The sequence below is a fragment of the Myotis daubentonii genome, chromosome 7 (genome assembly GCF_963259705.1).
Source record: "Myotis daubentonii chromosome 7, mMyoDau2.1, whole genome shotgun sequence".
Taxonomy (NCBI): Eukaryota; Metazoa; Chordata; class Mammalia; order Chiroptera; family Vespertilionidae; genus Myotis; species Myotis daubentonii.
The window spans coordinates 56213287-56233607 of NC_081846.1; the positions used below are offsets into that span (position 1 = coordinate 56213287).

General features: G+C 41.6%; 1 protein-coding gene across 5 annotated transcripts in view; it reads left to right on the forward strand.

The window, feature by feature from the left end:
* LOC132238610 (lymphocyte antigen 75-like) overlaps positions 1 to 20321 on the forward strand; it is a 129496-nt gene that overhangs the window by 86280 nt on the left and 22895 nt on the right. For 3 of the 5 annotated variants that reach the window (XM_059704329.1, XM_059704330.1, XM_059704332.1), the window contains 2 exons: positions 2401 to 2568; positions 3928 to 5640. In XM_059704329.1, coding sequence (XP_059560312.1) covers positions 2401 to 2568; positions 3928 to 4106 — 347 coding nt within the window. In that variant the 3' untranslated portion in view covers positions 4107 to 5640. Of the gene's footprint in view, positions 1 to 2400; positions 2569 to 3927; positions 5641 to 20321 lie in introns of those variants that run through there. The other 2 variants (XM_059704333.1, XM_059704331.1) reach the window with 2 other exon arrangements.

Sequence of the window (20321 nt, forward strand, 5' to 3'; positions counted from 1 at the left end):
ATAGATTTTTTTTCTACAGCAATATCTGTGTTCCCCATGCCCGCACAAGGAGCCCATCACTTACTTCCCTTAGAGTTCTCATGTCTATCACCCCAAGTTTTCCCAGCTTATAACTCTGTTATTCAGAAAGTTCTTTTCTTGTTCTTTCCCTCCCTCTTGGAACATTTTTATCATAGAGAAAAATTATATCTTCATAGTGATTTGTTTTTTCAAAATAACTTAGTAAAATTGCAAAGAATTGATTCAAAAAGATCTGTGGGAGAATACTATCTAATAAAACCCTAATATGCAAATCAACCAAATGGCACAACAACTGGTCGCTATGATGTGCACTGACTACCAGGGGTCAGACGCTCAACGCAGGAGCTGCCCCCTGGTGGTCAGTGCACTCCCACAGGGGGAACACTGCTCAGTCAGAAGCAGGGCTCACCACTGGTGAGTGCAGCAGTGGTGGCAGAGCCTCTCCCGCCTCCATGGCAGCGCTAAGGACCCCTTGGGGGATGTCCGACTACTAGGATCAGGCCTAAGCCGGCAGGTGGACATCCCCCAAGGGGTCCCAACTGTGGGAGAGTGCAGGCCGGGCTGAGGGACCCCTCCCCCCCGAGTGCACAAATGTTGTGCACCAGGCCTCTAGTATTTCAATAAAGAATAACAGACGCAGGGTTTGAGTGAACTTGAAATTGATAATAAGTGAATTCAGGGTACATATTCAATAGACTAATAAGAAGTCTGTTTCATATTTTATACAAAGTTTAACTCTAAATAGTTGAAATGTGAATTCCAAAATGTTAAGCACTTGTCAAAAGAGGCTTTGGGGCAGTGTACAGTTGATGTTTTGTGGCAAAGTACACTTGAAACCTATATAATTTTGTAAACCAATGTCATCCCAATAAATTCAATTTAAAAATAAGTAATTAATTAAAAAATTAAAAACTCAAACTCTTTGCTACATCTGCTGTGACTATGAAGCCCATTCTGAGCAGTCAGACTGTCAACATCTCAGATAATGTCGACATCACCCTGAAGGACACACAGTCGTTGCGAAGGGCCCCAGAGGCACCCTGCAGAGGTACTTCTGTCACATCACTGTAGAACTCAGTCTCCCTGGGAAGAAGAAGAGGCTCTGGGTCCATGGTCGGCAAACCGCGGCTCGCGAGCCACATGCGGCTCTTTGGCCCCTTCAGTGTGGCTCTTCCACAAAATACCACGTGCGGGCGTGCACATACAGTGCGATTGAAACTTCGTGGCCCATGCACAGAAGTCGGTATTTTGTGGAAGAGCCGGTATTTTGTGGAAGAGCCACACTGAAGGGGCCAAAGAGCCGCATGTGGCTCGCGAGCCGCGGTTTGCCAAGCCACAGTTTGCCGACCACTGCTTTGGGTTGACAAATGGTGGGAAAACAGAAAGGAATTGGCCACCATTAGCACCATCTGAAATCATGTACAGAACATGATGAAGGTGTTAATTACACTGGGATTCCGTTACAAGATGAGGTCTGTGTACCCTCACTTCCCCATCAATGCAGTTATTGAGGATAGTGGTTCTCTTGTTGAAGTCAGAAATTTCTTGGGCAAAACATAATTCGCAGGGTTCAGATGAGATCAGGTATTGCTTTTTCAGTATCTCAAACCCAGAAAGATTTGATCCTTGAAGGAAATGACATTGAATTTGTATCACATTAGCTGCTTTGATTCAGCAAGCCACAATAGTTAAAAACACAGAGATCAGAAAAAGTTTTGATGGTATCTATTTCTCTGAAAACAAAACAGTTCAGCAGGCTGATGAATATGATCTAAGTTGTCCAGCTATAGAAACAGAAAGATGCCAAATTATTCCTCAGAATTATTTGTGATATTTTAAAGATGCAATAAAAACTATATATTGATTGGGGGGATAATAAAAATTAAAACTAAAAAAAGAATGGATTCAAAGATGACTATTTATGAATTGTAAATTGTGTTTATCACCACAAGGCGGCGCTGCCTCAGCTGGAAATAAAGATGGAGTTAAGGTGGATCCTTCTTTCCGCACCAACATACGTTTAATAATGAGTTTTTTAACTAGGGGTAAGCGAGGGAGGGAGATAAAGGTCTGTAGAAATCTACTGTCACACAATAAATGTGCAAGAATCCTGCCCTTTAATCAAAACACTACATACTATATCCGTGTTGTCTAAAAGAACTTTCTGCATCTGCTCTGTCCAATATAGTAATCACTAGCCACATATAGCTATTGGGCACTTAAAATGTGACAAGTGTGACTGATGGACTGAGTTTTAAATTTTTTCACTTTTAATAAATTTCATTTTAAGTAGTGGCATGACATTGTATGAGCTGCAAGCCTTTTTACTTAAGTAATTTAATGGCAATAAACATAGTTGTATTTAATTTCCTTCTTTAGATAAATCTTGGAATTGGTTAGATGAATCAAAAGTGAAATTTGTCAAATGGGCAAATAAACATAAGAGCAATGGTGGAAAATGTAGCATTTTGTTAGCTTCAAATGAAACTTGGATAAAAGTTGACTGTTCACATGGCTATGGAAGAGTTGTCTGCAAAGTTCCTCTGGGTAAGTATGTAACCTGTCCTTAAGAAAAACAGTTTTGCAGAACAGGTTAGAAAATAAATGTACAATTTAATAATATGCGAAGTATTGTACTAGGTCCTAAAGCATTTGGTCCTTACAGTGTATTAAAAAAATCTTAAGTCCTAGAGATTCTTTCCCTCAGAAAACTCAGTTACCAAAGATGATAAATATACCAGATGCCTAGGACTCCAGAGGAAATGACTAAAAGTCTAAATTTTATACAATTCTTTCCTAAGAAAGATGGAAGCTGCCAGCATATTAGATAGGTCACTTCTTTGAAAATGTTCTTAAGATGTATTTTATTCTATAGTTTAAATATTTAAAAGCTCAAAGATTTCATTCTGCAGTTTGCTTCCTTTTTCCTCAGTCCCTTAAAACTCATGATTACCTTAACAGCATTCCAAAACTTGATTTGATTAATTGGAATTACTTGGATATCTGTAAGAAGTCACAATTTGAACTTATGTTTCAGCATGAGTTGATATATATTAAATAACCATAAAAATCTTAATTTCTAGCCAAAGAGCTCTAAACGTTTTCACAGCAACATTTTAAAGATCTAGCATAAAGGTGTCCATCAGTATCTGTATAATCACTCACTGATTCAGCAGATTTATTTAAAATATATTTTTATTGATTTTAGAGAGGAAGGGAGAGGGAAAGAGAGATAGAAGCGTCAATGATGAGAGAGTATCATTGATCGGCTGCCTCCTACATGCACCCTACTGAGGATCGAGCCCGCAACCCAGGCATGTGCCCTTGACCAGAATCAAACCCGGGACCCTTCAGTCCACAGGCTGACGTTCTATCCGCTGAGCCAAACCAGCTAGGGCTCAGCAGATATTTTAAGTCTTTACATCATGCCCTGTTCTATGTGCTGGGGTGCACCTGGGAACAAAACAAATGAGATACCTTTTCTTCCTCCATAATCTAGTGTAGGAAGACAGATAATAAGTAACCAAGCAAGTTCATATTTAGAAAAGAGGAAAATATCAAATTGTTATAAACTACGTGATTGAGACTAGAGAGATAGCTACTCTAGGTTGTGTTATCAGGGAAGATGTCTAAGAGTAGGAGACATTGAAGCTTTAATTTCTTTGTAAGAATATTGCTATTCTAATGAAAAGGATTTGAATGAAAAGGAAAATAGTTAAATTTGGGGGGAGAAGCACTTAAGTGTTTGGTGGTGATTTTGAATTCTGTGTTCATGCTCTGAAACAATTAAGTACTTGTATCTAATCTGTACAAGGTTTGCTTATGTGACACACAGCCAAATGCATAAAATTAGTAATAATCGCTTTTATATTCTCTCCTCCAATGTCAAACCTTTCCCTGCTCTAGGCCCCAATTACAGAGGAATAACTATTGCATTCATCGTGCTAAGCATCTTAGCTCTCATCATCGGACTGATTTGGTTCCTCTTCCAAAGGAACCGTATGCACTGGGCAGGCTTCTCTTCAGTCCGATATGAACAAGGAGTGAATGAAGATGAGATTATGCTTCCTTCCTTCCATGACTAAATTCTTCTGAAAAGTTTGCTAATTTGCACTAACATGTTAGGGAAAATGAGCCATTTAAAATTTTCCCAGTGTCAGTATTTACTCTCTTCCCAAGTACAAGTTTTATGTACTTGTTCAGTTGCTATTCTGGTATCCATGTTTAATTATTCAAAAATGCCATGCATATAACTCTACTGAACAGAATGAAAAGGAACCGAAGTGGAAACTAAAGTCCAAATTGTTTGTAGGGTAATAATTTTAATGTGCGTTTTCTCTGTAAGAATGTGGTTGGTAACTATAATACGTATGTTTTAATGACATTTTAACACAGTGTCTCAGAAAATTTAAATTGGTATATTCTAGGTCATATATCTCCCCTTTAATTTTTATGAACATCTGGCCAAGTGTAAAATTAGTACCTCAAGGTAAAAACAGAACTGTAAGTAATGTCAGCATTGTTTTAAAATGTCATTTGTAGCATTTTAGGGAAAGTATTAAATGAGAGGCATGCTTATTTTTTACACAACAAAATGGTACCTCCTGGCAAAATGCTTCTTATACTAGTCCAAATACATTTTATACAAAATTACTTAAATGTGAAATTTTGTTCCATTCATAATTATCATAAAACAGTGGCTTATTTTAAAGAAGATTTTGGTACTTAATATTTTTCTCACATGTGAGAACATTGTTATTAGGTTGATTAGATAACCCTGTAGCTGTATGGGTTTGTTGTCTTTTCGTATGTACAACCTGTTTCCTTTTTAAAGGGAATCAGCTAAGAGATTTTGAAAATTTTACAATTTATATACTGTACATAGCATGTCAACTTTTGACTAACAAATCTTTATTATTTTTTTGACTTTTTAGTGAGCTAAAGAGAAGTAGTCTATGAAGGAAATTGTATATCTTGTAATTGTAAAAATGAAAATTATTCAATGAAACTCTAAACTTCGTGATTACTACTAAAATATTTAAAATTGTGAATGATTAAGGAAACACTGTTTTGGGTTACCACTTTACATTTTACCACCCTAGAATATATTCTTAATAACTTCCACTGGACCTGGTGAATGTTTTATTCAACATTTAACTTATATTTGTACTTTAGAGTATTTTTGTATAAAATCCACAGATTTATTTTAAAGTTTAGAGTTTTTATACTATAATAAAGTTGTAAATAATTATCTAAGACAGTTTTAGTATAGTCTAAAGCTATATTGTAGTTGTTCTGAAATATTTTTTATTAAATTTGTTAGACTAGTTATCTTGCCCTAGGATTTGTACAGTTTTAGATATTAAGACTTTCTTCAAAGAACTAAACCAACTTGATGTGAAAAATTCAACTATATATAGTAGTGATGCTGCAATAAAGTTGTCTTATTTTTTTAAGGAAAAGTGTTGTTGATCCTTGTTTAAAAAAATATCTCTAGATTGGGCTTTATTGTGTTAGATATACAGTAGGACAAGAAATAAACTGAGCAGCTATTGTAAAACAAGGCATTCTTTAGATTCTGTGTGTATTTTTTAAAGAATAAATATAATCATTCCTACATTTCTGAATGTTTGGTTTTAGTCTCTTTTTCAGATTCGTCTGAATCAACATGTCTTTTAACGATCGGATTAGCAGTAATTCCACTTATGATCCACTTCTCATTCTTTGATCCTGTTCACTACCTCCCATCCCAAGGCATTCATCAACCACTTCTAAGTCAATTGTCCAACTCCCACTGGACAATCTACACAAGAGTCCTCTCAACATGACCAGAACTGCCCATATGGTGTTCCCTTCCCATTTCCTCTGTTCAGATGTCTCAGGAGGAACTGAAGACAGCCTTCCCTAACAAATCCAGCCCCCACACATGGTCTGACAAAATCGGTCTCAAAATGAGGCACTAAAAATGTAACCAAGTAGACCTAACCATCAGGTCTCGGGGGCAAATTCAGAAGTGATGCCAGTGATCAGCCTCTTTCTCCCACTATCCCTCCACATAGCATGTTCCCCTCTCTGATCCTAGGACAAGACACCCTAACTCTCTGGTAATTCTGCTCTGCAAATGACTGCAGCAGTGTTGGTAGCCCCCAATCCTGACCCCACCGCTGAGTTTATGCTAGGGACAGTCAGAGATTCAGATTCCTCTATATTATGTTCATTTAATCCTAAAACCTTCTTGGAGAAATAAAGATCTCATTGTTATTAGTTCAACTGTTTTATCTTTTAACTAGATCTCAAAGACATTTTTTTTCTGCCAGACTTCATGAGCTGTACAAAGTTATCTCTAATTCCATGTATATTCTAAATTAAAATATTCTCCCAGTATCTACAGCTCAACAAATTTACTTTATATGTGTTTCTCTTTTTTCCAAGCTAAATTAATCATGAGCAGAACTTTGGAAACTTTTTTTCTATTCCCCCACCCAGTTTTTTCTTCTTATAGACTCTTTCCATTAATATGAAGACACCATACCTCTTGTCTCCCAAGCTAGAAACTCAGAGGTTATCCACAAATCCTTTCTCTTCTTCCTAATTCAACAATTCTGTCAATTTTACCTAAGACTTCTCACCGAGTGACTATCTGCACTATTAGCTGTCTTAGTTCAGTCTTTTATCTTTTATCTCTCTGCCGGCAGAGAGAAGATGCAGGGAAGAGAGCAGGAGTCATTATGGAAGAAGGTCTTGGAGAAGATGGGAGTAGAGGAGCAGTTCCAAGCCCCCAGGAAGAGGAACTAGGCCTGGATGGGATGCAAGAAAGAATGCCTTCCCCCTAGGGTTTTGGTTCCTTGGCCAAATACCCTTTTAATGCAGTGTAGGAGCAAGTCAATATTGATCCAATTGCTAAACCACAGAGAGGAAAGGTCAGATAAAACTGACTCTAAGAATTAGGAAAACTGGTGATCTTAGCCAATGGAAATGCAGCAGAACTAGATGAGACTGAGCTAGAAAGTGAAAGGGAAATTAGGAAAAGGGGGACGTGAAATTTTGAGAAGTATGATGGAGATGGGAAGGAGAGGTATTGGGCCAAAGCCAGAGGAAGAAGGGTTTTTGAAGGGTGTTTTTCCAAAGGAGAGGGGAAAGAATTTACAGGTTTAGAAGCTGAAGTGGGGGGTGGAGGTGAGGGGACAAAACAAACAAAAACAGCCAGCAGAGAGAAGATGCAGGGAAGAGAGCAGGAGTCATTAATGGGACAAGGTCTTGGAGAAGATGGGACGAGAGGGGCAGTTCTAAGCCCCCAGGAAGAGGAAATGGGTTTGGGTGGGATGGGAGGAAGAACACCTTCCTCTCTGAGGCCACAAGAGGAGGGTTTGCATGAAGGAGAAGGGCAGAGCAGGTGAGTATTTTACAGTGTTTGTCTACCCGATGAGAAAATGAGTAGTGAATGGGGTCTCAGCCTGAAGACAGTAATAAAGAATTTAAATACCTGATAGGGGGGACAGGAGAGGACAATGACCAAGACAAAAATAGATGGAGGATGCCCAGCCAATGTGGCTCAGTGGTTGAGCATCAGCCTATGAACCAAGAGGTCATGGTTCGATTCCTGGTCAGGGCACATGCCTGGGTTGCGAGCTCAATCCCCAGTGTGGCATGCAGAAGGCAGCTGATCAATGATTTTCTCTCATCATTGATGTTTCTATCTCTCCCTCTCCCTTCCTCTCTGAAATCAATATATATAGAAATTAAAAGCCATATTTTGTAGTGACAACCTATGTAGAACTACCATATGTTTCAACAATCCTACTTCTGGGTGAGTAGCCTAAGGAAATGAAAACAAGATCTCAAAGAGATACCTGCACCCCCAGTTTCATTGCAGCATTATTTACAATAGCCAAGATATGGAAACAACCTAAGTGTCCCTTAATGAATGAATGGATAAAGATGTGGCATATATCTACACTAATAAAAGAGAAACATGGTAATTGGCATACGACCGCTACCCTTCCCATTGGCTAATCAGGGCAATATGCAAATTAACTGTCAGCCAAGATGGCAGCCGGCAGCCAGGCAGCTTGAAACTAACATGAGGCTTGCTTGCTTCAGTGACGGAGGACTCCAGCATTCCCCGCCAGCCACTGCAGGCCTCTGAGCCTGCAGTTTAAAAAATATTGTAACGAATATAGAAGGTAAACAAAACCCCAGAAACCTGCAGCCAGCAGGATCACAACATTGTAAGCAAAGGCCAGAAACCTACTTTCAGCAGCAGAGGCCTAAGAGCTGGAGCCAAGCCTCAAAGCTAAAGCTGGCCCAGAATAAAAAAGAAAAAAAAGAGCGGTTGGGAGCTTCAGTCATCCCCAGCCTGAAAACAGCCCTCAGCTCCTCACCCAGACTGGCCAGGCACCCCAGTGGGGACCCCCACCCTGAAGGGTGTGTGACCAGCTGCAAACAGCCATCATCCCCTCACCCAGGCTGGCCAGGCACTCCAGTGGGGACCCCCACCCTGACCCAGGACACCCTTCAGGGCAAACCAGCCGGCACCCACCCATGCACCAGGCCTCTACCCTATATAGTAAAAGGGTAATATGCCTCCCAGCACCGGGATCAGCGGAGCAGCAAGGCCTCCCGGCACCGGGATCAGCATGACAGGGGGCAGCGCCCAAACCCCCTGATCGCCCTGCAGCTCTGTGTGTGACAGGGTACGGCGCCCCAACCCCCCCCCCCCACTGGCCCTGCTCTGTGTGTGACGGGGTAGAGCCATAACCGCCCCATCGGCCCTGCCCTGAGTGTGAGAGTGGCGGCACCCCAACCCCCTGATGGGCCCTGCTCTGTGCGTGACAGGGGGAAATGCCCCAACCCCCTGATTGGCCCTGCTCTGTGCATGACAGGGGGTGGCACCGCAACCTCCCCATCGACCCTGCCTTGAGTGTGACAGGGGATGGTGCCCCAACCCCCCAATCGGCCCTACCCTGAGCGTGATTGAGGGTGGAATCGCAACCTCCCGATCGCCCTGCTCTGTGTATGACAGGGGGCGGCGCCCCAACTCCCCAATCGGCCCTGCTCTGAGCCTGACCAGGGGCTGCACCTAGGGATTGGGCCTGCCCTCTGCCACCCGGGAGCAGGCCTAAGCCAGCAGGTCATTATCTCCCGAGGGGTCCCAGACTGTGAGAGGGCACAGGCCGGGCTGAGGGACCCCCCTCCCCCCCGAGTGCACAAATTTTTGTGCACCGGGCCTCTAATATATATATACACATATATACACACATACATATACATAATTGAATATTACGCAGCCATGAGAAAGAAGAAAACTGCTGCCATTTTCAACAACATAGATGAACCTTGGGGGCATTATGCTAAGTGAAATCATACAGACAAAGACAAATACTGTATGATCTCACTTATATGGAATCTAAAAGACCGAACTCAGAAACAGAGAATAGAGGGGTGGTTACCAGTGGCTGGGGGAGGGGAAAATGGAGAGATGTTGGACAAAGGATACAAGCTTCCAATTACAAGATGAATACATTTTCGAGATTTAATATACAGCCTGGTGATTGTAGTTAATAATACTTTATTTTGTGCTTGAAAGTTGCTAAGAGAGTTAATCTGTAATGTTCTCACCATAAAAAAGAAATGGTAATTAGGAGATAGAAGTGTTAGCTAACAGTCGCAATCATTGTATGATATGTAAGTGTATTAAATCAACATGTTGTACACCTCAAACTTACACAATAGTATGTCAATTATATCTCAATGACACTGGGGAGACTTATTTTTAATAAGGAAAAGAAAGGAAAAAGAGACCCCAGATTTATTGGCCAGGTAGATATAGCAGAGGAATGAGAGAGGGCATGATATCCAGGCTAGATGAAGAGGGAGAAATAAAAGTCCTGGAAAAATGAAGTTCAGGGATGAGGTCGAAGAGGAGGCAAGCTGGAGTGAAAGAGAGACAAGTAAAAGGTATGTGGTGTGGCTGGAAAGTAGGGCATAACAGTGAGAGATTTTAATAAAATACCACATCAATCCACGCAGAGGCGGTAAGTAGCCTATTTTGTCATATTAGCAACTAAAAATGAAGTGTGCACCAGAGTTAACAGTGGGGGGAAAAATACCTTTTTTTAGTTCAAGTGACTTAGGAACAAAACACTATTGAAATAGATGATTTGCTTAAAGTAAATTGATTCATTAGGATGCCACTTCTTTGTAAACATAACCATTATTTGAACTTTATTTTAATGCAAAGTGATCCTCATAGATAAAAATATACTTTGGTGCCTGAGGGGGGGCGGCGAAGAGAACTTTTTCAATTACACAATTGCATAGAATTGTTCATTTTAGCCCAACCTGCGTGGCTCAGTGGTTGAGCATTGACCTATGAACCAGGAGGTCACCGTTCAATTCCTGGTCAGGGAACATACCCGGTTGTGGGCTTATTTCCCAGTGTGGGGCGTGCAGGAGGCAGCCAATCAATGATTCTCTCTCATCATTGATGTTTCTATCTCTCTCTCTCCCTCTCCCTTCCTCTCTGAAATCAATAAAAACATATTTTTAAAAAAGATTTGCTCATTTTACTTGTGTAGTTAGCAAGACAGAAGAATCCAGAATTAGGATGTTTGAATATATAAACATAGTGTACCTTTGGAAGGATTCACTTCAGATATGAGTTTAGTATATAAACCCCTTATGATAGCCAGAGAAGAATGGAAATAAACTGAGCAAGATCTTGATACTTTGGCAAAGGGGCTGAACCTGGCATGGGTCGGAGAGTTCAGCAGGAGACATGGACTCTGGTTCACTTTGGGCATTCACTGTGCGTCCATGGGTCAGTCATGTCCCTTCTGTGGGCCTCAGTTTCCTTATCAGTAAATGAAAATGGCCCCTATCACTTCTAACACTCTGACTGTCCTTATAGACCTCATTGGTCAGATTTCCTCGGAGTAATCACTCCACTTCAGACTGGACTACACAGGCATGGAAAGGGTTAGAAAGGATGGGAAAGGGTTAGACTTGATTTTTTTAGAATATAATATAACTTTTTTAAAAAACAGTTTTAGGTTTATAAAAAGTTGAGCAGGAAATATACAGAGTTCCTATATACTTCCTTACCTCTCTTCCTCTTTCCCCTATTACTAGCATCTTGCATTAGTGAACTGAAATTTGTTAAAATGATGATCCGATATTGATGCAGCATTAACTAAAGTCTATAGTTTACATTAGGGTTCATCTTTGTGTTGCACATTCTGTGGGTTTTAACAAATGTATAATGATACATATGTACCATTACAGTATCATACAAAATAGTTTCCCTGCCCTAAAAATCCTCTGGGCTTCACCTACTCATGTCTCCTTTCCTGTCCTCCTCTTCCACACACACACACACACACACACACACACACACACACACACACACCACCTACCCCTGGCAACCACTGATCTTTTTACTGTTGCCATAGCTTTACCTTTTTACCAAAATATCTTATAGTTGGAATCATATAATATGTAACCTTTTAAGATTGGCTTCTCTCACTTAGCAATACGTATTTTAGGTTCTTTCATGTCTTTTCATGACTCAATAGCTCATTTCTTTCAAGCTCTGAATAAAATTACATTGTATGGATATACCACACTTGGTTTATTCATTCACTTATTGAAGGACATCTTGGTTGTTTCCTGGTTTGGGCAATTATGAATAAAGTTGCTAAAAACATCTGCATGCAGGTTTTTGTGTGTATGTAAGCTTTCAACTTGTTTGTGTAAATACTAAGAAGCACAGTTGCTGGGCCCACGGTAAGACTATATTTAGTTTTGTAAGAAGCTGCAGAACTGTCCCCAGCGCGGCTGCACCACTTTGCGTTCCCACCAGCCACGAATGGGAGTTCCTCTTGCTCCACATCCTCACTGCCATTTCGTGTTGTCTGTGTTCCAGATTTAGGTCACTGTAATATGTGTATAGTGGTATCCCATTTTTGTTTTCATCTGCAATTCTGTGATGATATACGCTGCTGAATGTATTTTCAGATGCTTATTTGCTACCTATATATCTTCTTTGGTGAGGGGTCAGTTCATATCATTTGTACCTTTTTAATGGAGTTGTATTTTTATTGTTGAGTTCAGACTTGATTTTGCAGGATTCTTTTTGCTGATGACACGAGGCTCTGTCAGGGCTTAAACAAGCAGCCCAGCTGGCCCTGGCCTGAGCATTGTGTTGTCTGGTTCCAGAGGCCCTCACCATTCAGGTTACAGTTGAATAGTTTACACATACATCAGAGCAAGCACAGTTTTGTTGTTGTTGCTTGTTTTGGCTAAAACAAGAGAAATTTATTGTCTTATAGTTCTGGAAGCCAGAAGTTCAGGATCAAGGTGTCAACAGGGTTGGTTTCTTCCAAGGGCTGTGCAAGCATAGTTTAAAGAACTTTAATCCAGGCTCTGGTGGCAGAGAAAAGTTATCTGAGGGACATAGTTCACTGGGAGGAGCCTTTGAAGTGGTTTCTGGCCATGAGATCCCAAGGAGAAACCTGGCAAACACCACCTTAACCGCCCGATCCCAGGTAACATCAGCAGCGATGTGAGACACAAACATCTGTCCCTCCGGGGATGCACATCACTTCTGCGGTACCCTTGCCGAAAGGAGAACCGCCTGAATCCCGTTCTCCCACTCTCCCTCAGGAGGAAACAGCAGACAAATGGGACCTGAAGTGCCTGCAAAACAGCTGGCCAGGACTCTTCAAAAGTGAGGACATGATGAAAGACAAAGAATAACAGAGGCGGCCTCTGAAGAGCTTGGACTCTTCTCATTTGCACACCTCACTGTTTCCTCTGCAACCATGTCTACAACAGGCTGTGGCTGAGATTGAGAAAATCTATAAATTGAAATTAAAGAAGACAGAAACGTAAGGGGAAAATCCAAAGAAACGATTGAACAGGAGAAGCAAGCAGGCGCATCGGAATGCGGCACCGCTGAGATGCACTGTACATCCCACAACTGTTGGCCTCTTACTTTAGCTGTTTACCTCTGTAAGATGCAAAGGTGTTGGGTCAATTTAAATGCCTACGCTGCCTCTCTTCACATCAGAGAACTGCTGACAACTAAGGCCATCCGTGCCTGCCTCTGCACCTGCCTGGCTGGCTGGCAGGGAAGGAAACCAGCTTGCAGGCTGGTGATGTTGGTGAAGGAAGAAGCTGGTGGGACGATAGCGAAATCTAGAGTAAAAACCAAGCTGGTCCAAGGTGTCCTGCAGGCTGGAAGACGCAATTTAATCAGAGTGCCATTTTTTGTTGTTGTTGTTGTTAAAATGATTTTAATTACTGGAATTCGCAATATCCTTAATATGCAAATAAAACGTTTTAAAACCCGGAGAGAGAAAAAGGAATAACAGAAGAGCTGTTCCATATTAAAGGAGACCAAAGGGACATACGATGTCAGTGCAATGAATGATCCCGGACTGGATTTGAGAACAGAAAAAGAAACATTAGAGAGACAATCGATGAAAGTCTACCAGCGTTCGTTCTTGACTTTGATTATGGCACTGGCATATATAGGACGTTAATATTTAGAGAAGCTGGCTGAAGGGCGTCAAAAATTCTCTGTACGATTTTTGCGAGTCCGAAATTAATTCTATTCAAGTGAAAAGTTTTAAAAATTGCGTTGGCGAGCGGGTCCAGCGGGCAGCGCGCCGCCGGATCTCGCCGCGGGTTGGGCGAGCCCGGCCCCCGCCCTCCGCGGGCCGCTCGGTGGGAGGGGTCGGGCCGCCCCGCATTTCCGAGACGCGCCGCCGGGCGCCCGCACCCACCGTCATGCCCGGGCCCGCGCTGCCCGCCGTCCTACTGCCGCTGCTGGGCCTCGCCGCCGCCGCTGTCGCGGGTAAGTCGCCGCCCCTGCGAGGCCCCCTCCTCGCCCCCGGCCCCGCTGAGACTCTCCACCATCCATCCCCTACCCGTCCCTGGGCGCCCCGGGGGCCGCGTCCCGCCCGGGCCTCTCTACCTCCCTGCGCGCCCACCCCGTGCGCCCCCGCGGGCGGCCCAGGAGTCGGCCCTCCCCCCACTACCCTCCAGTTCAGGGGGTTCCAGGAGGGCGCCCGGGGGAAGGGGTCGCCGAGCTCCCGAGAGTTCCCTCTCCCTCCCGAGAGTGCAAGCGTCAGAGCAGACCCCACTCGGAGCGAGGGGGACCTTCGAGGGGGCTGAGCGGCTGGAGAGCAGGGGGATGGAGGGTACCCGACGAGAACAGTTTCAGCGCCACTGGGGGCTGCGATGGGGAGCGGGGAACTTGGCCGCCGAGGTGTCCCCAGCTGTGCCCCGCGGGGTGGGGGGCGGGGGTGGGAGGAAGCAGGCCCTCATCTGCTCACCGCGGTGTTTGTCCAGTTGGTTGGTGTTCAAGTTGTTGCAACAGGAAAACAGTGCAGCCAGATAACCCTTGGATCCTAGTGGGACGGGCGCAGCCTGAGCTTGGATTTCACTGAAGTCGTGTGATTTAAAGATCGTGGAGTGTGGTCTGCAGTTGTGCAAGTGACAGATGAAAAATTACACATGTTCGTCAGTCATTTCCCAAATGACTCCTGAGGAAAATACAACTCTGTTGAACATGTGGTTTAAAAGAAAAACACAACAAACACATTTCCTGTGCAAGCATGTAAAATATGTGGCTGGGGTACGCTCTGGGGAAAGGCTTCCATCCCAAGCACTACTGAAGGAACAATTCCAGGAATTACAGAGCAAAATAAACAAGAACTCGGTGAATACTTGTGTGGGTTTGAATTAAATGATTATGCAAGAGTGTGATTTCCCCCCTCCTCTCCCCCCCCCCCCCACCCCGCTACGAAATTTCATTGTCGTTTTATAAGTTCTTGCTGGAAGCCTGCTGACAGGCAGGAATATTTTAAAGGACCTCAGTGATGGAGGCAGCAGGAGAGTCAGCAGCCCAGAACTTGCTTAAAAACCCGAAGCTCCTTCCCTGAAACCTTTTGTCCACCAGCATTTACGACCAGTTATGTCATCTGATGCCGGTGAAGGAGCAGAAACAATTGGTGCAGATGTTCTTGCTGCTCAGACTGCACATTCGCTTTTCCTCAGGCAGGGCTGGGCTTGAGATCTGTGAAGAGGGGCTGTTTGAGCCCACCTTAAGCATGCCCTCATCATGTTTGCCCGCCCGTAACATCTAAGTAACATCTAAATGCCCGGGGAACCCACCCTCTGGGTGGCCATGCCTTCATACTGCGGGCTAGTCAAAACATTCTTTTCTTATTAAACTTTACAAAAAAACATCAACTTCTAGATTTGGATATCTCTCTTCAGAAAAGCTGTTTTGATCAATAGAGGACAAGCTATTTTAGGAAAGTTTTGTTCTTTTTCCTTTTTATACTGGCAGGATGGTTAAATGGGCTTTTCTTTAATTTTTATTGAATTTATTGGGGTGACATTATTTCAGTAAAACTATATAGGTTTCAAGCATACAGTTCTGTTATGCATCATCTGCATATTGTATTGTGTGTTCACCCAAAGTCAGTAAATAGGCTTTTCAAGAGCTTATGAAAAGTGCGTGTTGAATACATTAATGCCATTAATTAATCAGCTTCTCTCAGGAAGGAGGCTTTAATGATTGATTTAGAAGGAGCATGAGCAGAGCATGAACTTTGGAGTCAGGTACAGCAACTGTGGCCTTGAACAAGTTACCCAACTCATTTCACCTTAGTAAAATGGAGATAATACCTCACGGCTAACTGTGAGCATTAGATGAAAATTCTATGTCTAGTACCTGTGACATGCATGGGAAATCTTGTATCTTTCCTTGTTCTCTTCATACAAAATGAAGGGTAATTATTGCAACTAGAAAACCTCATGAGTGACACTTTCCAGGGATGTACGTTGGATGTGTATGGTTATTGGCCACATTCACATACATGTTGATGACATAGGGCTAAAAAGCTATATATGTATGTATTTTTTTCATCTTAATACTTCACAAATCTCCCATCCAGATAAGATCAAGAATCACATTCGGCTTAGGACTAAGTTAAGAAAGCTTTTCAGGGTTTTCACAGATTTAGCTGAATGGCGAGACCTCAACAGAAAAGCTCCTGTGGTATTGCTGCATGAAGTATGAATTTAATGTTGACATGGAGATCATTGCTATTGTTCTGGTATTTTGGAAATTATTTTGTAAGTGTTCTTATATTGTTTTTAGTTATCTTGAAAATCACAGTGAGCAAAACACTCTCTAAATTCCTGAATGAGGTTCTATGGTATTCCTCTTAAAGAGTTCTTTCTGCACTTAGTAGATGATCAGTATGTTTACTGGGTCAGTGATTTCCTATGGATGGCATAAGATGAGTGAATATTAGCATTTCAAAGTAAATCCTCATTCTGTGGTTAGCACATGGATCAGAATTTAGGTAACTAATTTTTTTTTTTAGCTCTTTGTGGAAGCAGCCCTCTTTGTATTTTTAATTTTTTAAATTAAATTTATTGAAATAACATTGGTTAATAACATTATGTAAATTTCAGGTATACAGCATTATATTTTTATGTCTGTATCACTCTATTGTGCGCTCACTGTCCAAAGTCTAGTTTTTATCCAATTCACCTTCCCTCGATCCCCTCTGCCTCAGGTAACCACCATTCTGTTGCTGTCTGTGGATTTGTTTTGGGGTTTTTTGTTACTTTGTTGTTTTTGTTTTGTTACTTTTTTTGTTTTATGTTCCATATATGGGTGAAATCTTATTACTTTTGTTCTTTTCCATTTGATTTATTTCACTTAGCAAGGTACCCTCAAGATCCATCCTGAGTAGTATTCCTTTGTACATATATAGCACATTTTCTTTGTTCATTCATCCATCAATGGACCCTTAGGTTGTTTTTACATTGTAGTTATTGTAAATAATGCTGCAGAGAACTCATGCAGCTCAATAATAACAAAAAACAATTAGATTTAAAAATGGGCCCTAACCGGTTTGGCTCAGTGGATAGAGCGTCGGCCTGCGGACTGAAGGGTCCCAGGTTCGATTCCGGTCAAGGGCATGTACCTTGGCTGCGGGCACATCCCCAGTAGGTGGTGTGCAGGAAGCAGCTGATCGATGTTTCTCTCTCATCGATGTTTCTAACTCTCTATCCCTCTCCCTTCCTCTCTGTAAAAAATCAATAAAATATATTTAAAAAATAAAATAAAATAAAAATAAAAAATAAAAATGGGCAGAATGAATAGACATTTTTTTTCCAGACATATAGATGGCAAACAGGCCTATGAAAAGATGTTCAACATCACTACTTATTAGGGAAATGCAAATCAAAACTGCAAATCAGAAGCCATTCTTACCTATTCGAATAGCTATTACCAAAAAGACAAAAATAATCCCTGTTGGTGTGGATATGGCGAAAAGGGAACCCTGTTGCACTGTTGGTGGAAATGTAAACTGGTACAGCCACTATGGAAAACAGTGTGGAGGTTCCTTTGAAAATTGGGAATAGAACAACCATAAGATCCAGCAACTCCTCTCTGGGTATTTACCCAAAGAGTACGAAAACACTAATTTATAAAGATGTAGGTTACTAATTTGGAATTGCCGTATTAACCCACATCATTCAGATCTGTTCACCTCCTCAGGTCTTCCCTGAACACACCACATTCTTTGTCACATCCCCACGTTTATCTTCATCAAAACACTTAATGCTTTCTGAATGCATCTTGTTTTTTAAAAATGAGATCAACCAAAGGACTTGTATGCACGCATATGAGCATAACCAATGGACATAGACAGTAGGGGGGTGAGGGCATGTGCTGGGGGGTGGGAGTGGCTGGGGAGATGTCAATGGGGGAAAAAGGAGACTCATGTAATACTTTAAACCAGAAAGAATTTAAATAAAAAAGTAATGAAATAATAAAATAAAAAGTTATCTTTATTGTTGAAAGTATGTATTACAGATGTCTCCTTTTCCACCCCATTCTTGCTTGTCACTGTTTTCTTGCTTGTCACTTCCCTTACCAGGAGGAAGCTCTGTAATAGCAGAGACTTTACCATCTCGTGGAGTTTTATTTTGTTTTGATTTATGTCTCTGTACTTTATTCTAATTTGTAATAAAAAAAATTTTAGATAATGGTTTAAAAAGTAGGGGGGGGGCAGGTGGGTAATGGGATTGTAATTTCTTCCAAATTATTTTACCTCTGCTATGAACTTATCTCATAGTTGAATTTAAAGCATTAAATCATCTTAATCTGTTGATATGACTTTTTATGACTCTGTGGAAGGCACAGTTATGTTTCAAGGGAAATTCACATAGTTTTTGAATTTGAAATGTTAATAAATGTTTATTTTACTCCCAATGAAAAAGTGAAATTGCAACTAGATATTATTTCAGGACTTCTTTCATTATTGAGAAGCTTTTATAAATGTGCTCATGTGTTAAAAACTAGTTTTAAAACAGTGTTATTGACAATTTTTATAACACATATCAAATATTTCATTCCTTTTGTGGGTTATTTTAGATTTTGAGGGTAAATCTCTTTTTTTAAAATATATTTTATTGCTTTTTTACAGAGAGGAGGGGAGAGAGATAGAGAGTTAGAAACATCGATGAGAGAGAAACATCGATCAGCTGCCTCCTGCACATTCCCTACTGGGGATGTGCCCGCAACCAAGGTACATGCCCTTGACTGGAATCGAACCTGGGACCCTTCAGTCTGTAGGCCGACTCTCTATCCACTGAGCCAAACGGGTTCGGGCTTGAGGGTAAATCTTAAAACTGACTCTCTAAGAAAATGGGCTAGTGATGCCCAGTAGGTGCAGAGTAACACTGACTGGTATCCCCATACAATGAATAAATATCATGACAACTCTTCTGAGAAGGCACGTGAGGGGACAAGGCAGAGAGGGACACCGTGGAAGCGAGGTGGGAAGGGTGGTGTTGAGAGGAAATGGAGTGTCAGAGAGGCTGGGTTTCCTTGAGATTCAGGGAGATCTTGCAGGCCAGCACACTGGGCTCTGGATTAGTCAGGGACTTGGAACAGCCACTCCCTCCTCCTTACACAGTAAAGGGGATAAGGGGCTCTTCTTCCTCCTCTGTCTCTGCCACACTTGCCCTTGTTGGACAGTCAGTGACTGCAGCTCATATCTTAATGGGAGAGGGGCAAAGGTCTTGTTATTGACAAAGAAAAAAATTATAATCTTTGCCTTTCCCTTGTTAACACTCAGAACAAGTATGTCCCCAGGATCACTTCCTCTTATTCTGTGCCTGATTGTTTAAAAAAAGAAATCATAAGGGAACAGAGAGTTCTATGGCAGCTTACCAGTAATGCAAAATATTCCGTGGATATGCCATTTTCTTCTTTCAGTACAAGGTAATTTTAGGCAGAAAAACTATATGGAAACATTTGGAGTTACGTGAAGTACAAGCTTTTAAATTTCTCATCAGGCTCCTAAAATTCTGCACTAGAATTATAAAGTTACAAAATTCATAAAGACTTGTTTAGGTGTTTTATTATTTTTAATATATTTATATTTATTTCAGAGAGGAAGGAAAGGGAGAAAGTTAGAAACATCAATGATGAGAGAGAATCTTTGATCAGCTGCCTCCTGCATGCCCCCTACTGGGGATCAAGCCCACAACCCAGGCATGTGCCCTGACGGAGAATCAAACCATGACCTGCCGGTTCATAGGTCAACGCTCTACCACTGAGACACACCAGCCAGGCCGTTTAGGTGTATTATTAATAACAATCTATCTTTTGGGAGTGCTGCAAAGAGTAACAGAAAGTACTTTGCAGAGAGCTTTGTCGGCAGGATTTTTTTTGTTTTTTTAAGCAAAGCTTAATTATTGAAATATATTTTATGGAAAATATTTACAGAACCTGAAAACCTATGGCAATATTTTAGGGAGGCAAGATGATAGCAAGTCTTAGTTTAGCCTTCTGCTCATGAAGTCTAGGAATCTCACCAACTTTCCTCACGGGAGGTATCCAGTCTCTACTTGGACATTGCTCTTCTCAAAGTAAAATTGCATCGCTAAAGCAGTGCGTAAAACTTGTTCCTGGAGCATGGCAAGGAGGGTTCCGTGCTGAATCAGCTAACTGGAATTTCAGCTAATGCTGACATGAGCCTACAGAGAAGGCAACTGAGAGGTTTGAGGAAGTGAAGCAATAATTTTTACATTTTCCTGCCTGCAGTTTATTTTTTCTTCTCTTTTTGTCCTTATCATGTATTGCTTATCTATTTCCTCAACAATGTTCTTTGACTTGCTATAATTACCATTATCATCATCATCATATTCACTCCCATCTCAGAGGGAATCTTTGCTATTCCCTCTCTCTGACCTAGATA